At 47.9% G+C, this 15,844-nt stretch overlaps 1 protein-coding gene across 5 annotated transcripts in view; it reads left to right on the forward strand.

Annotated features, from left to right (window-relative positions):
• MED17 (mediator complex subunit 17) overlaps nt 1–15,844 on the forward strand; it is a 251,061-nt gene that overhangs the window by 67,929 nt on the left and 167,288 nt on the right. For all 5 annotated transcript variants that reach the window (XM_065438751.1, XM_065438752.2, XM_065438749.2 and 2 more), the window contains 2 exons: nt 440–674; nt 6,475–6,609. In XM_065438751.1, coding sequence (XP_065294823.1) covers nt 440–674; nt 6,475–6,609 — 370 coding nt within the window. The remainder of the gene's footprint in view (nt 1–439; nt 675–6,474; nt 6,610–15,844) is intronic.

A 15,844-nucleotide genomic window follows, 5' to 3' on the forward strand; every position in this document is an offset into this window, starting at 1 on the left:
AGCATGCCAGTTGGCAAAGCCCACGAGCAGAAATTATAAGTTATCTGATTTAATTCCTATTGCAAATTAGACTGCAATTAACTAAACTCTAAAATAAACTGTGATTAGATTATTAAGGTTTCACTGTGCTGGTAACACTGCCATGTGTTGTATTGACTTGTGTCGACCATAAAAATGGGATCTTGATGTCAAATTGTAACAAGAACAAAGTAGCAATAAGTGCGAACGCTTCTTTTTGAAAAGCTTCTAAGGAAAAAGATGCGGATCATTGTACCATTACTGGCTGTTTTTCTTTTGACTGACTTGGTATCACGAAATGTCGGAAGCAACCGGGAGTGACAGAAAATCGATTTATGTCTATTCTTGCACCTGCTTTTTAATACCATGTACATCTGCAGTGCTTGGACCATATGTGACAGAGAGGTCGTACGTAATGCAGGCGCTGGCTGCAGCAGCAGGCGTCCTTCTCACGGGGGCAGAATGCCTGCGGGGTGCGGCAGCAGATCCGGGGGGTATGTCGAGCCCCCGGGGCTCAGGGGCGAGCGTCGCACTGTCGCCGCCGCAGCAGCGCCTGTGCCCCGACTTCCATGCCGAGCTGCTGCACATGCGCCAGAACTGGCGCCTGCGCAAAGTGGGCCCCAGCACCATCGTGGGCGACCTGTCTTACCGCAGCGGTGAGTTCCTCCCGTGGGCTGGCACAGCCCGCGCAAGTACACGTTTGAAACAAACTGCATTTCGGCTCCCGTACTGAAGCCTCGATCGCATCCTTGTGAACAAGTTTGTGAATGTGTTTGGGAACAAGATTGTGAATACAGCTCCCGTAAAGGAAGCCAAAATGCTTTTGTATTTTTTTCAACTTTTATTTCCGCAATCGGGGTCCATTATTCTGTGGCATGATTGTCCCTGACTAGACATATTTTTGTCAAACCCTCGATTTCATTGTTGTGGTAAAGCATACTTGCAGGAGATGGTGTGCATTGACACGGGCAACTGACCAGTGTGGCCACAAATGGCCGCCTCCGTCGAAGAGAGACCAGTTTTGTCGAGTTGCTCGCTGGCCAATGCTTTGGCTCTGCGGCTGGTACCGCAAATTTGAAGCAATCCGTGGTGCAGCAGTCAAACGTTGGAATACGCTGGTGATTATTTTACCCAACTGTTGTTGCGTGAATGGGTGTGTATGGCAGCAGCGAGATATTTTGGTGGGGTGTAGCAAGTCGTGATCGCCGGTGGGAACATTGGTCACAGCGTGTAGCTTGTCGGTTGCCGCTCATGGACCTCCGTCTGACGCCTGCGTGAATGCCACCGTATGCTGCCGAAGCGCATGGTGAAAGAATAAACTGTGCAAATTTGCACAGTGACAAAGATGACATGTGGCACAGTACTTGCAACAAATTTTATTTTGAGCCATTACATATTTATGGGAATATGCAAGGCGCCTCGTTACATTCTTGTGTTCCTTGTGCTGTGTAGTGGGCTGGCCGCTGTCGTGACTGCACAGTGCAAGCATGGCCAGACGTATGGCATCAGAAACTTGTCCAAACATTCTTTGCCACTTCACAGTATGACAGAGATGCCACTCATTCGCAAACTCGCATCAATTTATGTGCAAGCATGTTGCCACGCTTCCTAGGCATTTTAATGCTAGAAAGCATAGGCTTTCGTGTGCAGGATGGGTTTTGTCTTGGCTGCGTGTGGCTTGACTCTGTTCCCGACCAGTGCAGTGATGGCAGTGTTGTGCCAATCTGCCTCATTTCATTAAAGCTACGATGTGCATGCTACTACTCAGAGAAACTGCCACTCTATGCTAAGGATATTGTTGTTGGGTCTCCTCTTTCCATTTATGAACTAGAGCATTACAACAGATGTGCGGTTTTAAATGCATTTACGTCCACCCTGGTCCGTATTTGTCATTTCAGAGACTTGGACTGGTATCATTTGTATATTATGGCTGCCAGGGCTTGATCAATACAGTCAAGGAAAACTTGTACCTGGGCTAGTGGTTGATACTTCACCTTGGCGACTTGCGTCAGAGCTCAAGGAAACTCTAGAAAAGGGGCCTTTCTTGAGTGTTTGTATGTGTGTGATGTATGTACATGATGTGCGTGTATGCGACCATATTCTTTTTTACTGTGAAGCTGTTACCGTGATGACTACAGTTGCTTTCGGAACTTTAAAGTGCAACAGAAAAACAAAAGACAAAGAAGCATCAGGACAAGGTGCTTCTTGGCATTGCGCATGCCTGTAGGCAAAGGGATGTCAGTCAACTCAGCACAACCTGTTGGCTGCTGGTTTCCTATGAAACAGCAGCAGCAGTTGTGCCAAGCAATACAGTGTGACCAGAACACTGGGGTCAGAATTGCGTCTCTACGAATCGTGGCATCACAGATGTCTTCTGTGATTCGGTGCAGCAGTGATGTGGTCAGAAGAAAAAATGACAGCAGACCGAGGAGTTTATGCACATTTTTAAATATTTCGTAAAATTCAGACTAGCCAGACTAGTTGGTTGTTTTTTAGCTATACAGTCAATGACCGATTCTTCGATCATGCCTGATAATTTGCACTCTCCTATGACATGCAAAAATTGCACTCTCCTATGACGTGCCGAAGGGTGCCTAATGCATTGCAGTGAGGACATGTGTTCTTATATCTCTCTGGGTATATTTTGTTCTGGAGGCAGGGGTGGGGAAAGGATCCTGCCTGGATTTGCCTGTATATTGTTTGTTCGGCTCTGGTCAAGGAGTGGTGGGGGTGCGGGAAGGTCTTCCTGCCGTCCCTGTAATATTTGACTATATCTCTGTAATTTGTGATGGGTTGCCATCCACTTGCCTCCTCCTCGTTGGCCCGGGAGTTTAGTAGCGCTCGGGCCTGTTGATGAGCATATTCATTGCCCTCAACTGAGGAGTGAGCCGGGACCCAAACTAATTCGATTGCTTGTTTAGGAGGCGTAGTTTTACCAAGAATTTTTAGTGCCACAAGGGACACCCAGCCAGATCTGTAGTTCTTGTATGCAGCTTGTGAGTCTGTGACGATCTTGGTGACATTTGGTTGCAGGAGTGCGAGAGCTATCGCTGCTTCTTCTGCTTCTTCCGAAGACGGTGTGTAGATTGATGCGCTGGTGACCAGCTTTTCTAGTCCGGTGACCACGACTGTTGCCCTCGTGGAGCGTTTCGATAGAGAGGAGTCTGTATATAAGACAGTGTCGTCTTCCTCCAGGGTCCTGGAGATGGCTCTTGCCCGGGCGTCGCGTCGTCCGGCATGCCTTGTGGGGTTCATGTTGCGTGGTAGTGGTTTGTATTCCAACTTCTCACTCAACTTTTCGGGTAATTGGTCGTGGCGGGTGTAGTGCGATTCTTGCCATCCTCGCTTGCGGAGGACGCTTCTGCCTGCCTTGGTCTGGCTAAGGCGTACCCTTTGATTGGATAGTTGGGCTTCTACGAGCTCGGCTACTGTGTTGTGGACTCCCATTTGAAGTAATTTTGTCGTGGATGAATTTATGGGAATACCCAGGGCCTGCTTCGTGGCTTTCCTGATTATTGTGTCAAGTTGTAAGACGTCGTTCTTGAGGAGCTGCAGGTACGGCGCTGCATAGACAATTCGTGAGATAACAAAGGCCTCAACGAGGCGCAAGGTATCCGATTCCTTGAGACCCCTCCGCCTGTTGGCCACTCGTCTGATCATGTTCAAGATTTGGTCTGACGTGAGCTTGATTTTTCTAATCATGGCTGTTGCCTTGCCGTCTGCCTGGATCAAGAGGCCCAGGATCCTAAGTTGAGGTACCGGGAGGATCCGGCTCCCTTCCAAAGTGATTTCTATGTTATCTGCTTGTGTCCTTGATGCACGTGGTCTGACAATGGTCAGCTCCGATTTTTGAGGCGAACAGCAAAGGCCACATGTCTTCACATAGCTGTTGATCGTGTCAGCCGCTTTTTGGAGCGTGTTTTCCATCCAGCCATCCGACCCTGCCCTCGCAGTCCAGAGGGTGATGTCGTCGGCATATAATGCGTGGCCCAGACCATCTATTGATTCGAGGAGCTTGGGCAACGGCAGGAGAGCCATGTTAAATAGGAGGGGGGAAAGGACCGAACCTTGTGGTGTTCCTCTATCCCCCAGGGAGATCGGTTGGGATGTCTCCTCTCCTATTCTGATCCTTGCCGTTCGGTTACGAAGAAAGTCTCGTATGTAGTTGTAAGTTTTCACTCCACAACCCGTGTTGCGCAGGTTGCGGAGGACACTTTCATGTGTGACGTTATCAAAGGCACCTGTGAGGTCTAGCGCTAGTATCGCTCGCGGCGCCTGCTTCGTTGCTCGCTTAATTACCAGTTCGCTGAGTTGTACGAGAACATCCTGGGTGCCCAGGTGTTGCCTAAAGCCATACATTGTCTCTGGTATCTGATCGGTGGCATCAAGATGTCGCTGCAACCTCTTAAGTACCATACGTTCCATGACCTTCCCCACGCAGGACGTGAGGGATATCGGTCGCATGTTGTCGATGTGAGGTGTCTTCCCAGGCTTGGGTATGAAGCGGACTTCTGCCTCTTTCCATTCGTGTGGAAGATTGCCAGACTCCCAGACCCGGTTCATATACTCGAGCAGCTGTCTGCGGGCTTTGTGCTCGAGGTTGTTAAGTAACTTGTAGGTGATGGTATCGGGTCCCGGCGCGCTGCCGCTGTTGCTCTCGGAGATTGCCGAGATCAACTCGGTGTCAGTGAATGGCTTGTCTAATGCTTCATTGGTAGGTCCTGCGTAGTCGGGAGGTGCAATATCACCTTTCTCCGTTTTCAGGTACTTGGCCTTCAGGTCGTTGATGAGTTTGTCGGCACCCCCAGTATAGTTGTTGAGCGTGCGCGTGAGGCTTTGATTTGTGGCACTCTTGCTGCCGAGAGGATCGATCAGGTGACGAAGGAGGCACCACGTCTTCCTGGTAGAAAGGGTGCCCTGCAGTCCATCACACACGCTCAGCCAGTTCTCTCTGCACAGCTTGGACGCGTATTCAGCTGCTTGCTTGTTGAGATCATGGATGCGTTTGCGAAGTTTCTTGTTGTGTCGTTGTTTCTTCCAGCGTCTGGTGAGGCTGTGTCGTGCTTCCCAAAGGTGGGCAAGCTTTGCGTCCACACAGGGTGTCTGCAGTGTGGTCGCAATTTTCTGGGTGTATTTTTCTACCAGCTCGAGTTGTTCCTTAGCCCATTCCGCATACGGTTTGGTGCTGTTCGTGTCCTCGTCTTCATCGGCTGCTTGGCTTTTTCGAAGTTTGTCCCAATCAGTTATCTTTGTTGTTCCCATTCGGGCCTTGAACGCGGGCCCCCTGATCGTAATATTGAGGATATCGTGGTCCGACCCCAGGTTCGTGCCTGTGTTCTGCCACGACACGTCCAAGGTTCCACTCAGCAGGGTAAGGTCTGGAGTGGTGTCCCGGGTCGTACTTGTGCCCATGCGGGTGGGAGTGTCTGGCTTGTTGAGTAGGGCTAATGTGTGCAGATTCATGAGGTTCGCCACCACCCTGCCTCTCTTGGAGCAAAATTTGTAGCCCCATATTGTGTGAGGCGCATTGAAATCTCCTCTCTCAGTGGCGGGCAGTGGCGAGAGGCGGCCTGCGCAGCCGGTCTGTTGGGGTCGTCGGTTTGTCGTCGGTCATCCACTGATTATATTGTTCACGGACGCGGTCTTTAAAGGGCTTATTGAGCACAACGTCCAGTGGCTGAAGTGTTGACGTCGTGCCTCCCGGAATGACGGCGAGTTCCGTCCTCCCGTCGCGGAGTGCCTGCTTCACACCGGCTCGTCTTGGATGCCCGTGAAAGGCATCCAAGACGAGCATGCTCGGACACCGCAGGAGTGCGCCGGGTCGGTGATTCCAGACGGTCTTAATCCAATTGAGCATGAGGGCCTCGTCCATATAGCCCTTTTCATTCACACGAACGACATCCCGTGGGAAAGCCTCTTTCGGCAGCGTCTTCCTCTTGAATAGTATGCATGGGGGCAGCTTTTGGCTGTTGGCTGTTAGGCTGTTGCTGACGTGGCAAATGCGGTTTTGGTTTCATATCTTTGTAATGCGCAGGCAATTTTCGACCCATTCTCTCTAAAGAAAAAGGCAGGCATTAGATTTGGGTAAATACGGTGCAGAAGATGCTGTTGCTTGTGGGTTGAGCAAGGTAAACAGATTAAATACAATGAGTAAGAAGAAATTTTCTAGTTATTATACAATTTTAGCCGGTCATAAATGGCAAAAGTAGCAAATAACAGTGTGTAACAGATAACCAGCTTTCTAGTTACAGAATGTTAGCTGATATATTGCAGTGAACGAAAAGGAATGTCATGAATAAATTCTGTTTACACAATGTTTGTTAATGTTGCATGGAAAGTACAATTAGTAATAGTTTTGATTTCTGTGGGAATACATTCAGGTGATGTGGAAGGAAAAAAGGAGTCTAAGACAGTTTTAGTGTCACATGATTCAATGCCTACTTGACACGATTGCAGCGGGATCTCGTTTCTGGCAGAGCGGCACGTTTGAGGTGTCCAAGAGCAGTGAACCTCGGGCTGGCAGCTCCCTGCAGGTGACGCTGCCTTCAGAACTTGAGGGCATCTCCTACATCCAGGTCACCATACAGAAAGGTATGTTTTCGCACATTCTATCTTGATGGGGTTCGTTTGTGATAAACCTATTCCAAAATTCTTAGTGGACAGCTTTGAGCAAAAGCTTTAGAATGTGTCTCTGTAACCTGATGCCAGTTTGCCATCACCAGAAAAAAAGTAATAAGCTCAGGAAAAATTATCGCTGACACATTTTGGCACTTTATGTGTGGACACCTAAAAAACAAAAACAAAAAGAGGGCTCCAATCCACGCTGTGAAGGTGGTTGGCCAGCGTAGCTGTGGTATCAGCTGATCCGATAGACCAGTGTGACGTAGCCTTGAATTGGGTCCTGTCGAGCTTGGACACGATGCTGTTGTGCATATTGACTTTGCTGTTCCTTTTGTTGCTTATCATATTTGTGCTGCTCTTCAGGTATAGTAACTGTGTGTGGCTTGCTTTGGGCACAAGCTGCTGTGTCCTGCCTAACCTGAGCACGACGCCGTGGTGCATATTGACGTTGCCATTCCCATCGCCGCATGCTGCTCTTTTGGAGTGGCATGCCGCGATGCGTGGCCTTTCCATAGCCCTATCAGAACACAAATGAAATCAATTGGTAGGCGGCTTCTTCTTCTACATATGAAAGTGTAGTGACATCACTCCCTGCTTCGTATGGTACAGTTGCCCCTTCCCAGAAATTGCAGCTTATACAACCGTAATCTTTACTGGGAAACACTTGCGGTGAACACTATGCACGAGGGCGAGCTTCCTGCTTCCTTATTATTGTTATTTTTTTTTGCTGCCGCTGCTGCGGATGCGTGGAGGTGAACGCCATCTGGTGGTGCTGTAAAGAACCCAGCAGTGCACATGGCGCATGCCTCCTGCTGTGATTGGTTGAGTTTTTGGGTGCTGAGACGAAGAAATCCCGGGATCCTAGTCATATACAGCTTTGCTGAAAAAAAAAAAAAACCTATATGACCTGTTCAAGCATGCAAGTAGATCAGCAAACTTGTGGCAGCATACTTTGTGCCGATTTGCCAGGCAGGCTGCTAAGTTGCCGCCGTTTTGTTTGCACAGCAGAGTAGCTTTCACGGCTCCCAAGAGAGTGGGAGTGGTACAGTTCACTTTGCAGCCTGTCGAACACTTATTGGCAGCTGTGGCTGCTCACACACCACCAGATAGTTCTTTAGGCTTGTGCAAATATTTTTAATTGAATGTTATGTTGTTTGATATTTGCTTTGGTTCAAATTTCAGAACAGTGAAATCTCAATAAAACAAACTTCAGAGGACCGCGGCAAATCGTACATTTTTCTGAAGAACTGCTAGCGTGAAAGCCCTACAATTAACCGTTCTGTGCATCAACCCATCAGTTGTTATTGTATGCAATATCAATGGTGCTTCTCGGTTGAGCTGTTGCTGTTGTTGATTATCCATAGATTTCACTGCCGTGCACTATCGACCAATGTAACCGTGGTTGCAAAAGAGACGACGACAAAACCACTGATGAGGAAAAAGCTCCGTGTCGCTTCCAAAGTTGTTTCCTTTTTTATTTGTTTTGTCATGCTCCTTGCCGTGGAAAGCACAGCAGTCTCACTTGAGGCGGACACTTGAACTGTATGTGTGAACGGCACTGTCCTGAAAGGGACCTCTGAGCAAAGTTTCTCTCTCTCCCTCTCGCGTTGGCACACTCGTGTTGGACACAAAAAGAAGGAAGAGACGCGCTTTGTCCCTCTCTGGGCTGAGCATAGACAAAGTTCCCTTCTATGTTTTCCTCGTCCTGCACTACCTCCGGTTTTTGGAGCCTATGTGCTGTGCCTTGCCAGGAGCAAGTTGCAAGGCTTCCTGCACCGTGTTGTCTGCTGGTCTACTGCTCCAGTTATCATGCACTGAAATCTAAGACTACCCAGATTTGGAATATGAACACTACATAGCACTGAGGTTGTTCTTAACATGACACATAAATTGAATAATGATCATTATTCTTAGAAGTTTGGTGCTCTGAATTTCATAGTACTGAAATACTTTTAAATTGACACTATAAGCAGTCAACATGGGATTTATAAAAAGTTTGTTAGTGTGGTGTCGATAGTAATGAGGTTTCACTGTACCTGGAATTTTCAAAATACAGTCGACTCGTGTTATATCGATCCCGGTTAATTTGACTTTTTAATTTTTAACCCACTGAAGAGCCCCAGCAACAAACCAGGTGGAAGGAAATCTTGTCTAGCGAATGCTGGGTCTGTTTATGCCGCCCTTGCTGACCCTCGTGCATGCAGCAGTTGCCTTACACGAGCAAAAAAAATTCCTTTCTCAGCATCGAGGGACAGCGTTGAGTATTCTGGGCCACTCACCAACGCTGTCATCAGTGCCCCTCAGTCCAGTGCCGAGGCAACCTCGTGTCGGCGCTCTTCGCTGCATGCTGGTTGAAAAGCACTTCAAGAGGAAGGAAAAAAAGACATTGCAGAATACACCAAGCAATAAAAAACAGATTTCAGTTATAGTATATTTTGCTGTCATTTGTTAATTCGACCTTTCAGATAAACCAAATCTTGTGGTCCCTCAAAGGTGGAATTAACAGGAGTTGACTGTATTTGAAATAAACGAATCTGAATTTTAAGACATGTATAATGGACAGCTTCGTTTTGGTAAGCAAATTGCATGCAGCATGGCTCGTGGCTAAGAAAAGCCAAACACGAAGAATTTGTTTACAGATGCTGACCAGCTTTATTGAAACTTCTCCGTTGCAAAAAGAATCCTGTGGCAATGCTGTCTTCTCGGTCAAACTAATGTACAAAGGCAGCTGAAATTTTTAACGTTGTTCAGCGTCTCGCTTGACTTTTCAAATGTGATCTGCACCCATATTGTTGAAAAAATGATTGTAGCCATGAAGAAAGCCATTCATGTTGTCCTCCATACTCCCGCTTTCGTTGATGAGGTGGGCCACATTAGCTGTTGCGCATACGTCGACTGAGCACCAAACTGTTGACTTTGATCAGCAACACACAGCAAGGCAGCAATGTTTAGTCCCAACCTTCATGAACCTTTGCCTCTGTCCTGGTGGGTGGCAAACTGTCATGAGAAGTTTGCCATTCATCGAGTGGCTCACTGGGTATCGGGCCCGATGTTAGGTGCATTGCCGGGCAAGAATTGCAGAAAGTGTGCCTGCCAAGTTCATCTGTGCGTCTATTAGACAAAATGGTTAAGCTCACACGTAGGTGGACAACACTGAGCAGTCTAAACTGCCTGCATATTGTAGTCAAAGTTGCACTTTGTGGCATTGGGAAAAATGCGCGAAACACAGCGGGCCACGCGGCGAGCAAATTCACGGCGGCTTCGAGTATGGACATGCCCGGTGGAAGTCTGTAAAGGTGCTCTCTATGCTGCTGGGGCATTGTGAAATTAACTGTCAAATGTGAGTTTTTTTGCATGAAGATGGTGGTTTTAAAAAGTGGGGGATGGAAAGTTTGAGGAGGCCATGCTGTCCAAAGAAATTAAAAGACGTAAGGACGTACAAAGCAGTTTGGGTTTTCACATATACAAAGCGACTTGGAATGCTATTTGTAAAACTCTCTAATATCTGAATAATAGCGCTTTGAAGAGAAAAAGAAAATTGTTCCAGAGATGACTCTTACCGTCTTTTCAAGGACCTTTTTCTTTCTTTTCAATTTTCATCTTCTCACTGTTGTGTCAAGGTTTATTGTTTCATTATGTTCCTGGAATCACTGCAGCTACCACCTGCAAGTGCATTTATAAGAAATGCATAGCATTCTTGATTAACTTTGATGAGCAGTGTCTTCATACCTAGCTTATTGCTACACATCAAAAAAATTTTGTTCTGTCGTGATATGATGATGTTAATGATGCCAGGCCTGACATTTGGAGACCAACATGGTATATCAGATTCAAATACCTGATGCTTCTCAGCCTGGCGCGTTTGCCTTTATAATATTAAGCTGTGTGAGTCAACCCTTGCATTGCAATTGAACACAGGGGCCATACTCACATCTTTATGGAAACCTGCAGACTTGCATAAACATGTAGCGTAGTCAGAAAATCACTCAATGTTTCTTTTTTTCGTTCTTTCTTTCTTTGGTGCATGCATAATAACTAGCTGGGCTTATAAATAAAGGCCTTTACAAGATTGAACAGGCTTACCCAGAAAGGCTGTTATATATATTTTTTTGATGAAGCTGCTTTGAGCTGCTGAACAATGTCTATTTATGCCCCAAAAATGTTGAAGCTATCTGCTTTAAAATGATGTCGTCGTAATTGCAGTTCACTTGAATGTATGAACAAATAATGTATTTCTATAAGGATTATGGGGACTCTCGCATGTCCCCTGATCTCCTTGCATGGCTTGTCTCCTGTGGCACCAGCTTCCCCCGCGTTGTACACTGTCAGGATTGGGGGCTCAATTCCATCGTTCGTAACCCGTGGTCAAGATTGGAGTCCGGCATGAAGTAGAAGGTAGCCGGCCCATGCCGTCGTCCAACTTATCCACGCTGAGGAAGTTGATGAAGGGAAGGACTGCTTCTCATCGAGAATGAGGAATATGGGTTTATTTACAGTATCTACATGCAGTTCATCAGTCTAGCATGACTGCGAGAGAAAGTATGTCAGTCTAACACGACTGCTTGAGAGAGTGCATCGAGCATCCGCACAGCAGCCGTTTATAAACACTCGGTCGTCCCCCAATTCCAAGATGGTGGAAATGTTCGTCCAGTCATCGTAAACACGCTGCCTCTTCGCAGGACGGTTTACACATACGCGTACCACACACACACAGGTTCACGGTCCGAAACTGGCATCACACGAATTTCGTAGAACTCGGAGCAGACCCTCGCAGTGCGCCCGGGTAGCCGTTGTCTTGCGTCTTGGTCGGCGTGTCGGAAGAGGTCTCCGACGACGTTCCCGTGGCAACTCCCCCACTCATAGCAGATCAGGTCCGCGTTGGTGGGTTCGGTAACAATCGTTGGCCCGCCGAACTCATTCAGTCACAACGGCGACGAGGCTAGAGCGTAACGGTGGCGGTTTTAGCACAAAGCCTGCTTTGTCAAACGCATCCTAGCTGAAGCGACGGAGTGTGGAGGACGCGCATATTGTTCCCGACACAAAGTCGACTTAGTCATGCCATGGCTAGAGGTTGGCGGCGGCGCTCCAGGAAAGTTGCGGCTGCTGTCACAACTGGTTGGCAAAACTTGCACTGCAGCTGGCCGTTCTTAACAATACACGAAAGATGATGCACGGGGAACTCTTGGCTGTCAAATGGCGTTGTGCACAGACCAAATGCACACTCATCGGTGTGCCCGTCCAGAGCTCCAGGATCGCTGGAACATGCCTCCATTTGTGATACTACTGCACTGTACGAAACGACTTGAGCATCACTTTCCGGCACATTATTTGCTTGCTGTCCTTGCGTGGTAGGCAGAACCTTCTTGATTCCTCGGTGTGCCCCGTTTCATGTGTTTTGCTGCTGGCCTTCTTAATTCCTTATGTAACACGGTGCAATAGATCCCCTTTTTTGTTTCTGTGACTACACTTGGTCGTGGTTTCCTTTGTTCCATAGAGTGCGTTCCACAGAGGATGGCTCTTTCATTATGAAGGGACAACAGCATCCGAAGGTAAGGGTATTTTCTAGCGTTGTATGCAATTGCAGCTCTCCCTTAACATGCTGATGTACAGTCGGCGTCGCCGTCATGTAGAGTGCGGGGACGGCTGCCTCCACGGTGCTCCGGAGGCAGCCAGCGACGTCCAACGCTAGCTGCCGCCGCCGCTTGACGGTGGCTGCTGGGTACGTTTGGGCCCAGCAACTACCGTTAGACGCTGCTGGCTGGCTCCCGGCACCCCGGAGGCCACTGTTCCCGCACTCTACATGAGGGCGACACTGACTGCACAGTATAATCTTGGCAAATGGAAATTGCTTGAACAGGATTGCGTGTAAACAAAACAAGAGCCTTGATGGCGCTTTAGGAAATCAGTCACTATTGTGATCCGTAATCCTAAACGGCTTGTTATTGGTTTACTCTGTATTAACATGAATCTAGATGTGCCATTTTCTGAGATAGTTAAAACGTTGAGTTCGTTGGTTTTATGGCAATGAAACAAAAAAATGCCATACAGAACCAAATTTTTTTCAACTCTTGAGTAAACAGAACTAAACGAGTACATGGTTCAAAGGGTTCAAAGGAGGGCTGCTCGATACATATATACCGTAAAAACCGGACTATAGGTCGGACCGGAATATAGGTCGATCCCCCAACTAACGAATTCTAAAAATGAAAAAAATCTTTTTCAGTGGCAAAAGTACTGAAAGACATACACCCTTACCTATAAACAAATGCGACTCAGTGGGTTGCACAATGGTGACAGTATTTATTTAAATGCGGCTCGCACGTGCACCTGGCCATGTTTTTAGCGGTAATGCGCGACCATCGACCCGCGTGCTTGTCAACACCGTATTAACGGCGCTGAGCAGCGAAACAAACGAGATACGCGTATGTGTTCACATGCCCTTACTTTCGCTATTTCGCCGCTCCGTGCCGTGATGATAAAAGGTGCTGACAAACACGTAAATCGACGGTCGCGCGCAATACTGTTAAAAATTCGTCGGGTGTACCGTACACAGAAGGGCACGAAGTCCGCAAGCGCTACTCCGAATCAGAGCAACACGTTTGAACAGAGTCGGATGACGAGTGCTTCTCGCTGTCCAGTCCATAGGCGCGTGCGATCTCTACCACTTTCAAACGAATGCATTCGACAACAGGCAGCGATCTTACACGCAGCTCTCGGACGGACTCCGCAACCTTGCCTTCCAGTTCTGCAGTCCGCTGCGATCCGGTCACGAAATGATGTTTTCTTTTGGTTGCTGCAAGTTGTAATACGTTGCTTTTGCCTCCGCCACTACCGAATGCTATTTTCGGATACTCCAAGTTCGCGCTGTGCCGCCAGGTTGCCATGGGCTTCCGCATACTCAATCGCCTTTTTCTTGAAGGCGACGGTAAATTGACGTCGTCTTTTGCTCATTTTGAAACAAAAGGAAAATGCAGCCTTTAATTAATATATCTTTGCGACAGTGGAAACGCAAAATGCCGGTGCCACAATGTTGCCACGCCATAGAATAAAGAACCAACGCCGCGCTGCTGATGATGGCGATGGTGAAGGCGGCTGTTTACTTCATCCGCCCATTGTTGTAAGACTTCCATACTTTTTCCGCCAATGTCCGGTATATAAGTCGAGGGTCGTCTTTTTGCGATGGTTTTTTAAAAAAAAGTTCGACCTATATTCCGGTTTTTACGGTATGCTCTCCACCCACTGACAGCGAGCCGATTGAACACAGGCGCATATCACAACACAATACAGCTACGTTCCGCAAGTACTGGCAATCCTGGCGAGCCGAGATGCGAGGAGGCGCTTATCACTTGTGGATCCGCTGCTGAAACTACGCTTCGTACATGCTCACGAGCAATACGAGGTGACTGTCAGACGGTGGTACTTTTGCCACTGAAAAATATTTTTTTCATTTTTAGAATTCGTTAGTTGGGGGATCGACCTATATTCCGGTCCGACCTATAGTCTGGTTTTTACGGTAGTTTCGGAAGCTGGTTTGTGTTATGATACGCTACTTTGGACGTATCAGCTCGACGCATTCATCAGTGCTTGCAGGACGTAGTTTCAGAAGTTTACTGGTGACCATGGGTCGGCGACCGCTGAAGTACAAGGCGGCTCATGCTTAGAGCACTCGTAAGTGAAAATCGCCGACGGTAAAAATGACTGCTTCAAGGTAACGTGGCAGTACTGTGCTGCATAATGCTGAAGTCACAAACGCACAGCCGAGGACTCTACATGGGAGCAGGATGCGTATGCGTGCCAATGATGCCGTTCAAGAGCCGCCACTGAGCACTTCACACGCGGGCGGAATACCTACTACTTGTGTCGACGATGTTGAGGAGTCGCTCTCTGGCACTTCTTATGCGGGCGAAACATCTTGTGCAACCAGCAGCGGCACCGTTGAGCTTGTCGTGCCGAGTTCCACATCTCCGGATGCATCCAGTAATCGCGCCTCGGATGTGTCCGATTATCATCTTGGCACTTCGCACGATGTTGCTACGTCATCTACAAGTTCAGGCGGAACCATTCAGGTGCGCTTGGAGCCGTGTTTTGTATCTGCCGAAGCATCCCGGGAGGTCGCCGCGAAAGTGCAAGCAAAACCAAGTTCGCTGTCGGCGACCGCGCGGAAAATGAAACTGACGGGTGAAGGCGAGGTGCTTGCTGGTACGGAACAAGCGGAGGAGTTTCTCATTGTTCAAATGACTGCCCTGGATGCGTTTCTCGGCAAATCTAAGTGCCAGCAGTGCTCCCAACCAGGACTTTCAGTTCAGCTGGAAACAAGACATGGATTAGCAGCGCAAATGATGCTGACGTGCGCGTCTTGCGGTGCTGTTGATAAAGGGTGGTCATCGCCACGAAAGGAAGGTCGCAAAATTTTTGATGTGAATATGATAGCTGTATTGGCTGTTAAAAGTACTGGCAAAGGGGCAACAGCTTTGACCTGTTACTGGTCAATAATGAATGTCTCCCATAGAGGGTTGCATCATAAAACATTTCAGAAACATCTCAAGACCTACCAGCGAGACAGCTGCTGCCAATATTTTTTCTGATGCTGTGGTGGCAGTGCGCAATGTTTACAGGGAGATGAACCCTACCTTTAATAACAACATAACAGTGGCTTATGATGGGACATGGTTAACATGTGGCCATGCATCCCACATAGGTGTCGGTACTGTAATAGAATTTTTCAAAGGGCTGGTGCTCGACTGTGTGGTCCTATGAAACCGATGCCATGGTTGCACGCTTGGCCCCAAAGAAGGGGATGAAGGCTATGATGATTGGAAAGTACCACATGTCTGCCAGAAAAACACAGATGTGAACTCTGGCAGAATGGAGCTTGAAGCAGCATTGACTCTATTCAGGAGGTCCCTTAGCAAACATGGTGTGCGATATACAGTCGAAACCCACAATAACGAAATCGCCGGGGAAAGCAAAACATTTCGCTTTTGCGGGAATTTCATTAGCGCGAGAATGAGGCAGAAAAGACGGGGAAGGAAATTGGCTTGCAAAAAAAAATTATTGACAAAAGTCATTCAGCTTACTTTGCCGAGCCTTGCCTTGCAGCAATTTTACTGCTCTTGACTCGCACTGCAAGAATTGGTCCATTGCCACGTCGTCATCGTGCTCACCGAAAAATGATCGAATTATATCGAAGGCACTAGACACATCT

Source organism: Dermacentor albipictus, chromosome 7, assembly GCF_038994185.2.
Source record: "Dermacentor albipictus isolate Rhodes 1998 colony chromosome 7, USDA_Dalb.pri_finalv2, whole genome shotgun sequence".
Taxonomy (NCBI): domain Eukaryota; kingdom Metazoa; phylum Arthropoda; class Arachnida; order Ixodida; family Ixodidae; genus Dermacentor; species Dermacentor albipictus.